Here is a 10,794-nt window from a genome sequence, read left to right as displayed (position 1 = left end):
TTTTTTTTTTTTTTTAAATATATTTATTAGTTTTTTGAGGGGAAATACATTATGTAAAACAACAAATAAGTAAAATTGGCACAGCACTTGCCTAACCTTTTAGTCCAGGTGTGATGGTAACTGCTGGAGTCCCCAGTTGTCCCTGTGGATTTTGCCAGACTACCAGTCCCAGCATGAGGCTAGCTAATGATGTTATTTCTGGTGATAACAAAACTTGGGAGATTTACAAAAGGCTAAAGTGCAGCTTTTTTTGTATCTCCCCTAGGTAATGGGGGAGGTGTGATGGGCCCATATCTAGGGTCTATCCTTCTGGCTCCATCCAAGGGGAAGCAGACCAGGCAGTGACTAGGACTGATGTGAGGTCTGAGATACTGAAACTATGCGCCTGATAATGATATAATTAGAGGCTCACATAACTTCTGGCTGCTGTTGACTTCAAAAGCTTTTGAACAGTGAGAGGGGGAAAGAAAAAGCTCAGTGTCTCCTGTAGCCATCTTTGACTAGAACCAGGCATTTTTGGTTAATAGCTACATAACATTATAAAAGGGAGATGGAGGGGGGGAAGCAGGAGAACAGAAACTGCATTGTTATATGTTTTCAGACTTCCAGCGCCCTTTTAAGCCTTTTGCAAAACTTTATATGTAAACAGAAAACATATACATTTTTGAAGGTACAGGAGTCCTGCAGAAACTCACCAGCAGCTCCCTTCATCAATCAAACTGTCACAAGCAGCAGATAATCTGTTTTATGTCAAGTTATGTTTATAAATTGCAATTGTATTATTTGAAATATTTTTGTTTTTTTTTCTTTTATGTTCACCAAAATCAAACCTGATAATCTTTGAAATGTAGCATTCTTGCGATATGGAAGCTATGTTAATTAAAGCCTTTATGCCTTCCAACATGAATTTGTGTTCACATCAGATTTCAGGGGCCCGCTGAGGGGAGAGTTTTATGAAGGGAACCTTTTATCGTTTCCTTTTAGCATTTTTTTTTCCCCTCCATGAGGTTTCCTGATTTTTAAGTTGTTAAGTTGCAGTATTGAATTTTCAGTGTTACTTTTTTTTTTTTTTTTGTCCTCTCTTTTATATCCACAGCACTGATCGCGTGCAAATCAGGGGCAGAGAGACCAGTGTTGTAGTTTTGACCAACTTTTATGGCTTTCCATTTCAGCTGAAAGGAATTGACTTTGGCAAACACATCAGGAATTGTGAAGCACACGATTCCTGTTTAACTGTGCCTTTTTTATTTTCTGACAACTTGGCAATTGCAGCGCCATGACTGATGGCCTTTGTACATGTGACACAATATTTTTGTGAAATCTGCAATCAATTTTCATTAAAGCTTTTTATTTTTGGCTAGTGTCCTAAAAAATCTGGGTCAGTTTACAGGTATTTGAATCCAAGTAGCAAGCCATCCCTTCTATGTAGAAAACATAACTTGTGGCATAAGCTTTGTGATTGCTTTGCGATTTTCCTGACTTTAGGTGAACTAGGATTAATACATAATAATGCCTCCAGGGTCTGATACTTTATGTGACTTGACACTCACAAGCTTGCATACTCTTAATACTTGGTTAACTTTTTTCTTTTACTATCTTATTAGGAAGATGATTGCATCTGTAAAATGCTGGCAACATATTAGTGTGCATTTTTTTGTTTCCGTCACTTGGGACGAATTATTCAAAATAAGAGATGACCATTGTGTCACCATTAGGTTGACAAGCATTGGGTACACAGATGGCATTAAAACTTATTATAACTCTTGAATTCTGTATCCAAAACTAAATTTGGTTATAAATATTTACCAATGTTTTTATTTTCCCTGTTGATCTATGTGTAGGTTGTATTATAATAACATGTAAGACACAACTGAATTAACTTCATTTTGTTTTTCTTTCTCTTCCAGGTGAAATTAGATGCTACTGTGACGCCCCGCACTGTGTTGCAACAGGATACATGTGCAAGTCAGAATTAAATGCCTGCTTTACCAGGTTGCTTAACCCTGAGAACATCAATTCCCCATTAACACATGGCTGCTTGGACTCTATTGCAAACACAGCAGATGTGTGCAAGGCTAAAGGTTCTGAGATTCAGAACGGAGCATCTATTCCCAAATTGGAGTGCTGTCATGAAGATATGTGCAATTACAGAGGCCTGCATGATGTACTTTCTCATCCCAAGAGTGAAACATCAGGTACGGCAAGCAATTCTTAAACTCTTCATTTTTTTATTTTTTTTACCCTCTTCCTTGATGTATAGGCCAATAGCTGCCAAGACCCTGTGTGTCTGGTATTGATTTTGTTGTTAATGTAATTAGAGATACCATTGGGAAAAGAATGGTTAGAGTTAAAGATGTATTTCTGTTAGGTAGCTTTGATGTCTGTCTGAGCCTTTGGCTCCTGTCTGGCTTTTAGTGCCCGTTCGCAGGCATTTCTTCCCAGCCTTGCAAAGAATGTTCCATTATTTGTGTGGACGCTGCACTTCTCGGGGTTTTATCTTTTGCTTCTTGCAAACAAAAGCCCCTCTGCAAAAGCACAGAGCACACAGATGTACAAGCATCTGAAAAAAAAACACGGTGCAAGACATAAATTAACATTTTCAACCTTTTAAATTCTAGAGGAAATTGATTTTATTTCCCTTTGGTGCCATTTAATATTTCAAGGCTGGATTGAGTTTATGTATGTGGCTATATGCTAGTCTTTGATTGCCCATTAAAGTCACTCGGATGTGAGATGCCCTTGCTGGTCTTTCTGAAAATGCTATATGAAAACTGTTCCGGTGTTGTTGGCAATGAAATCAAGTTTTCCTAAATGTTTTATTGGTTTACCTAGCTCTCTTGCAATTTCTTTGGGTTTTTAAAGTGAGTACAGCCTTTTTGGGGTATTTATTACCGTATAATGTAAACCTGTGCTTAGCCAATCCTGGGCAAAGCAAAAGGATCACCCATTTGTATTCTGTTACATCTGGGCGTTGGGATCATAGACTCCTGATATGATGATGGTGATATTGGGGTAATGAAAGTTAGTATCCCAAAGTAACATTTGCATGGCTTCTTTTTTCCATCCCTAATGGTTGGGTAGAGAAAGGAAGGTAAACATGTCCAGCTAGATGCTGATTGAGCCCTTCTGCGTTGCCCAGCATGGAAAGCCACCACAGATTTGATATTATTAACTGCAGCAATAGTTGGGTAATTCACGGCTCACTACCAACTCCTGTAGATATTAGTAGGTGATGAGCCTCGGATAGTATGTTGTTGCGCTTAAACGTCCTGGCCAAAAGATAGAGGGGCATGGCAGGCAACTTGGGGTATGATAAAATGTAAAGCCTTCTCAGGATCCCAGGGATCTCCAATATAGCCACTTCATTTCCTTCTCCAAATGTAAGCTTTTACTGCAGCTGATCAGAGTTCGGTAATAAGGTCCAATATTAACTATTTGTATATTATTGTCAATTTTCTATCTTATATGCTAATGGTTATTCCTTCTCTTGCAGGTTCTGGTAGCCGGTACCAACATGAAAGCACAAGAAATCTCATCACAAAGGTCCAGGAGCTCAATTCCTCCAAGGAACTGTGGTTCAGAGCAGCTGTCATTGCTGTGCCTATAGCCGGTGGACTGATATTGGTGCTTCTTATAATGCTTGCACTGCGTATGCTCCGCAGCGAGAACAAGAGACTACAAGATCAGAGGCAGCAAATGCTGTCCAGACTACACTACAGTTTCCACGGGCACCACTCAAAGAAAGGACAAGTAGCCAAATTAGACTTGGAGTGTATGGTGCCAGTGACTGGACATGAAAACTGTTGCTTGACCTGTGATAAAATGAGGCATACAGACATTGGGAACGACAAAATAATCTCACTGGTTCATTGGGGAATGTACAGTGGACATGGAAAACTGGAATTTGTATGACCATGTTGGGACATCTTGGTCCGGTAGAGTCTCTGCTGGGTGGAAGCACTTTATCTTTGAACACTAACTTATCCTAAGAGGAGGAAGTTGGAATCTTCTGCACAGTGGGCTGTTTCGTGGAAGATTCCAAAAGATGTCTTATTTGCACAGATCGAACAGAGTTTTAAAGGGGGAGGGGGGGACTCTTTTGTACTATGTGGGTTCATCGTTGAAAGACGCCAGATGTAGAAAAGTTGTACACACTGTCACCAAGGTTTTCTGAATTTTGGAGAGCCATTATTGGTCATGAAAGAAACTGTACACATTGTACACATTTCTATATATATGTTTAATGTAAAGAATTTTTAAATATATATATTTTGACTTGAACAGTTTGGTTTCATTTTATTTTGGTGGTGGGGGGGTGGGGGCTAAACTTGTGCCAGTTGCTGATTTGGAGAACCCTGCGTTCATTAGGGGTTTATATACCATCTGCGGATTTATCTTGTGCTTGATAATTTTAGATAAAGGTTTGCAAGCAACCACAAACTGAACATGACCCTCTTTCCAATATTTACACTCGTTTCCTGTTTTGCATTTCAAGCAGCGTTGTGTGGGTTCTCCAGTATACAACTTTATTTCTATTTCATTATGTTTATTGAAACCTGCATTTTATTTTTGACATGCCTTTGTGCACATTGAATTTATCCTTTAGACCTTCCACTGATCTAATGTCATTCTCCCTTCTACACAAATGCAAACTTGTCTCAATCCTAAAGTTCTGCAGTTAGCTTATATTCAGCATCAAGTGTTCATTGTCTTAGCTGTACCCACGTACCACAACCCTATTAGACTATGGGACTTCCTCCAGTCTAGAAACATGGCCCCAAGGAAATCTTTGGGGCAATAATGTGCAGCCAGGATGGTGAGGACTTTGGGCTGCTTTTTGGAACTAGATATGTATGCATCTGTGATATATAGAGTATCCAAAATCTAGCTTTCATTAAAAATTATCTACAGATTAGGTAGAAAGTGGATATTACTAACTGAGAGGCAGCAATACAAACATAAAGGTTCTACCCTCTATCCAAAATGAACTTTGTTGATGGATGCAGTAAAAGCTCTTTAGCCCCCTCCTAAAAGGGGTTTGCAAGTGCTTCCTGCAAACTTTAGTATAGATCCTCCTTTTTATGTCTTGTTTTTGTTTTTTTTATAAGGGATGTGCCTTGTTAAAATGAGGGGGGATCTGCCTACTCCTAAATCCCCAGGTGGGGGAGGTTTGCCTTGTCCCTAAATACTTAATCAAAGGTGTAACCTTGGACACATGAAGTTTATTTCTTGCTCTAAAAAAAAGCAGCAAGACCATTATAGCAGAGCTTGCACTAAGGAATACATATTGGCTCCCAACAACTGAAAGCATGTTCTTTGGGTTACCTGTACCTTGGTGTCCTCATTATGAACCGACATGGGAGCTGAATATTTAAATTTGGTGGCTGGAGGCAAGTAATTAAAGGTGGCCACAATTGGTTTGATAAAGGAATAGACCCTGCATGTGAATGAGCTCCATTTGCACAGACCTGTTCATTCACACATGCTAATGTGCATTGTCTTGCATTTGGGCAGTGTTAAGGCTAGGTACACACGTGCAATGGTTCTCGTCCGATATCTGTTCAGGGCTGATAAGGGAAGAGAATCTTGCGTGTGTACAGTGCTCGTCATTCATCTGAACTGTCCTAGCGGATCTATGGCAACAAACAATCGTAATGGGAGAGAACGCAGCGGGGTGCCGCTCTGTCGTTCTCCCCCTCCCCTCTCCATAGAGCAGAGCTATGCTGTATATACAGAACTCTTTCGTGCATTGTGCAGTCGTTTGTTGTTGGAAAGGATTGTGAAAGATCCTTTCCAATGACAATTAGTGCACATGTGTACATTTTGCTATTTTTGGCAATGCACAAGAACCAACCAAAAGAATGAAGGCGGTGTACCACAATTCACAACTGCATTGCAGAACCAACTTGGGTTTTTTTGGGGACCCCTGTTGACTGAGGAGGCTTCAGGGTCCTTGTGTAGTGGCGAACACTTTGCACCTTCCTATGTCAACCCAGACTTTGTAACGCATGTGCATTGGAACTGCGGTGGCTTAGCTTATAGTTCTAGGCACCACTTAGAAGTTGTGTGTTATCTCTCCAATCACCTTGCACCTTGTTGCACCCACTTTTTGTAAACTCCTAGCAACCCTGTCCTCCCCTCTGGTACTTTTTCTAGGTGTATATGCACCAATTACCCTTTGTACTCCTGCTTTGATACAGCAGACTTGTATTGTATGTAATATTTATTTTTCCCTAAAGCTGCACAATAACCAGTTCTTACTGCACAGATTTCTATCATATTTTTTCCCAGCAGTATATCTGGAAATCACACTATCACTGTATTTTGCATAAAGTTCTGCAGAGCTCCAGATACAAAAGTAATCTTTCGCTGTAATTATTTGTGTAATTGAGACCCCCTCCCCAAATCAGCTTATCGTCCTGTTGTCCAAACACGCCTGCTATTGTCATGCTACTGTTTCTCTTTTTTGCTGACCGCACCCTCAGTCTTGTTTAAATCTGCGACTTTTAAATTTTGGTGCACTTTCATCGACACCTCCTACGTCCGGACTAGTTATTTAAGGCTTTCTAATGTCTCACTGAACATGTATGTCATAACCTAAGATCTGACATTCATGTCTAATTGCCTAGAATGTGTTTTTTTGCCCCCAGATTATAGGATGACTGTTTATCCTGTCAGGATAAAGGTCTAAAAGTTGCCTGGTCTTGAATCTGAAGCTTTCTCTGCTGTCAGGAGGTTTGTATGGGAATCTAGTGTATACGTCTGTACTAGTTTTATATACGGCAAGTATTTGTCTTGGTAATTGTATCTCAGTAAACCATTATTTTGGCTTAAGAGTTCTCCTACTACTAATGTTTTATAATTTAGTTTTTTTATAGTGCCAGCATTATGCAGCCATAGTCATGTCATGAGCTGTCCCTCAGAAGCTTACAATCTAATGTCCATATCCTAGTCAAAAGTCCTTACAATTGTCTGGGACAACTTTGGGTTTTTTGGTATGTGGGAGAAAACGCACTCAAATTTTGCAACCATATACGGAAACCATGGAAAAGTTCCCTGGCTGAGGACCCAGTTTTGCTAACCACTGAGCCACCAAGATTGTTAACCACTGAGCCACCAAGTTCACATGACTATCTCTAAGCCACTGTGCCACCCGCGTGGCGATTCCACAGATCCACCACCCGCACATGCTTTGTTCAAAGCTTTTAACCAGTATCTGCTGTTTGGTTGCATTTGGTTTTTACTTCTAGCCAAGGTTCTGTTTTGCCAGATTAAAAATAAGAGTAACTTTTCGATATTCGAAAGGGATGGCTGGAACCTCTGAGATTTTGGTAACCATGTATCAGTGCACTGAAATAAATTTTCTAGTTTTGCCTACTTTAGGATAAGGTTAGAACAATGTTGTGGCACCATTTAGGGTGGCTTCCTATAGGGCCACTGGGACAAAATCCCCAAAAATGAGACCCTGAGCAATATGAACCTCTGCAGAATTTCTAACTCTACCCCCAACCTATAAAAGCTCCACATTTTGCCTGGGTTTTCATTTCTTGCCCAAGTTAAACATTATTGCCGATGCGTTGCTTAACTTTTTATATTGTTCCTGCAATTTTTATCACTTTCCTGAGTTTAATCATCGGTTTGGTAGTGTTTATCATTCACAGGTTGTTTCAACCAAAGAGAATTGCTGCACAGTAGACTGCATGAGTCACGGCCTCCTCTTGTCAGGTTTTCTGGGGATAGAGGAAGGGCCTCATGTTAGTTGACACACATCAAAAGCTCACAAGAAGATCGAGTAAATTATTCAGACCTGCAGAGAAAGCAAACCGTGGCGGTGAATAGTACATGTACAGTATATGACTTGTCTACCTAGGATCAAATGATAAAACTATTTTGTGCATAGCATGTGAGTTTATTTCATCAGCAGTACAAAGTTCAACAACCTATAGCATCCAATATTCCATTAAACTGGAGTCAGATAAGCAAACTACAATGACCAATAGAAAACAATGCAATTTCCCATTACTATAATCCGATAGATACACAAAGTGCAGAAAACATAGAAACTAGATTTCTGGTTTAGATGACAATAATGAAGACAAAGGGTTACTGAATATTGTACAATGCAGTTTGTCATACTGTGTAAACCCACTCCATTTTTATTTGTCCTAAAGTCCCCAAAGACATCTGTGACAGGTGAAATGAATACCTTGTTGCAATGGCACCTGTCAAGCAATGTGAATGTTAGGCAGCAAATAAAGGGCCAGAGGTGGTGTTAGAAGCAGAAGTGGAAGGACAAATTGTGATAGATGACTGTGTTAGTCCCTCCAAAACAGCAAGTCTTGTGGGGTATTCCTGGCAAGCTATAGGTAGTACCTACCAAGAGTACTCCAAGGAAAGGCAAATGGTGAATGGTGACGGTGAGTCATTGGTGCCCAAGGCTCTACATTAGGTGTATGTGGGGAATGAAGGCTAACTTATCATATTTTGATCCCACAGGATAAGTATTGTAGCAGAAACTGCAAAAAGAATCTAATGCTGGTCTTGGGAAAAAGTGCATTGCAGTTTCGTGCATAGCCGGACACCAAGCAGAGTGCCCATGCTAATCTCTGTGTACTGCAATGTACCTACAATGAACACATGAACATCAGAATTAGACTACGGAGCAACAGGAGAAGGGTAGCATGATCTTGCAAATCATGTTCTCCTATATATGATGTGAATAGTCCTATGCATGTCCTTCTCTGACTTAAGGCAAAGATGGCAGCAGGGCGCACAGAAGTCCTAATGGATTTGCTGCTGGTCTCGATGTAAGATATCACAAGAACTTTCAAAGGTATGGAGCCCACGTCAAGCAGCCCAAACTGATGGGCCACGGCCAAACCTACACAATAATAAATGGTGGTATTTTTGACCAGTGTACATTTTCAAAGGTAAGCTTTACTAGAAGTGACTTATGCCCTAGTTGCATGTAAGGTTTATTTGTGTATACACTCTTGTGTACGTAGCTTGTCCAGTTCATTCTAAGGGACTATCTATATAAGTGAAATGGTGAGTTAGATGTAAAAAACATGGATTGGATGCTATTACGTTTGAAGCGGCGACAATGTTTTACCATAAAATGTTATACAACGTCATTTTATTTTATTGTGGCGCCAGGCACTAAACCTGTATTGGTGGACAATAACTGGGACTTCTCTTACAGCTGAAGTTTAGGCAGATAGAAAACATTTTGTATATAAGAAACCATGTTTTTAAAGCTTACATTTACATGTCTTCAAAGCTATTCCTTCTACTGCAGAACTAAGAGAGAAGGGAAGAAGCAGGGGCAGCAGAATTGGCCAAATCGGCTCCATTGCACATTCTAGTTCTAGGAAGCCATGGCGGACCCAGGAAGAAATTTTCTTGCTCTATCCAAAACCCCAAAAACTTGGCTAGAGTTGGACTTTAACTGAACATCCTGACTGTGTTCCCAACAAAGTTAACTGCCACCAGGATCTACCAGCAAATGTAGGCTCTTAGGATACATACACATGTGCAATGTTTCTCGCTAATCGGCTCAGGGCTGAAAAGGGTTGAGAATCTTGCGTGTGTGCAGTATTCATCATCCAAATGACCATCCTGGCAGATCCATGGATGGCAAACGATCGTATTGAAAGTAAAGGGGAGAGAACCCAGCGGGTGCCACTCTGTCGTTTTCCCACTCCTCTTCCTATAGAGCAGAACAGTGCTGTTTGTACAGCGCTCGTTCATGCATTGTTGCAGTGATTTGTCGTTGGAAAGGATCATGAAAGATCTTTTCCAATGACAATTATTGCACGAATGTACATAGCCTTAGACCCAATCATATGTCTGTGCTGCAGATAAAAAAAAGCAGTCTGCATTCCTTTGTCTAATTTTACAATTAAGCATTACTAGTACACATGTAGTCAATATTACTGTATTTCATTCCATACACTGGGCTGATGAGATTGGAACAGTTGTGTTCAATTTGGACCAGCAGTTCTGGATGCACTGTTGGCTGATGTCTGGAAAGAACAATTTGCAAGGCTCCAGCCATTATGCTAATATGTTGAATAATCTCCTTATTTGTTATAATTTGTGATAGACGTGTTAAACCCTTTAGCCAACGAATTGAGAAAATTCTGTTTCTTTTGAAGTTGCAATCTGCAGTTCCAATAAAATGTTATACAATGTTATATTGCTTTATTGTATGCCTCAGAACATTTGCCAGTTATCTCCTAATTTTGGTAGACAAAGACTCCTGCTTGTCTTATGGCCTGGTGACACAAACTTTAGTTGTCTCTCCTTTCCTATCCCATTTCATGGTAATTTTCAGTGTCTCATGGTCTAATTACTACAAAAGAATACACAGGAGTCTGCTTACAACATCTATTTGTAGGTAAATGAGGTCGGTGGAGAGAAGAACAGCCTGCTGGCTCCTGGGCTTATCTTTTCCGAACTAACCCCCTTCCTGATTAATACTGACATTCTAAGTACATGGGGGAGGATCTTTCATTGTTGGCCTCAGCAGACACCATTTGTTACTTGTACAATTAGGCTGAATTGCTGCCATTAATACTGGACACATATGTGATATTAGGGTTTAAGGCTATTTAACGGTAATTTGTCCACCCACTAGGCTGACATCTCTCCATATTGTCTGCAGAATTGTTCTCCTTTTATGTAGTTTGTGCCATTTTTACTGTCTGCGGCACTTCTGATGCTAATTGGAACCACCAGGTATGGGACCATAGGGTCCAATAGGCTGAAACCTCACTGTCCATGGTAGAACAA

At 40.2% G+C, this 10,794-nt stretch overlaps 1 protein-coding gene across 1 annotated transcript in view; it reads left to right on the top strand.

Moving 5' to 3' along the window:
- Nucleotides 1–4,281, top strand: part of BAMBI (BMP and activin membrane bound inhibitor) — a 6,215-nt gene extending 1,934 nt beyond the window's left edge. Inside the window, exons 2-3 of the mRNA XM_072412671.1 lie at nucleotides 1,908–2,195; nucleotides 3,494–4,281. Of these exons, the coding sequence (XP_072268772.1) occupies nucleotides 1,908–2,195; nucleotides 3,494–3,912 (707 nt within the window). The 3' untranslated portion in view covers nucleotides 3,913–4,281. The remainder of the gene's footprint in view (nucleotides 1–1,907; nucleotides 2,196–3,493) is intronic.
- The last annotated feature ends 6,513 nt before the right edge of the window (nucleotides 4,282–10,794 follow it).

This window comes from Pyxicephalus adspersus, chromosome 5 (assembly GCF_032062135.1).
Source record: "Pyxicephalus adspersus chromosome 5, UCB_Pads_2.0, whole genome shotgun sequence".
NCBI lineage: Eukaryota > Metazoa > Chordata > Amphibia > Anura > Pyxicephalidae > Pyxicephalus > Pyxicephalus adspersus.
This window is presented reverse-complemented; position numbering and strand designations above follow the sequence as displayed.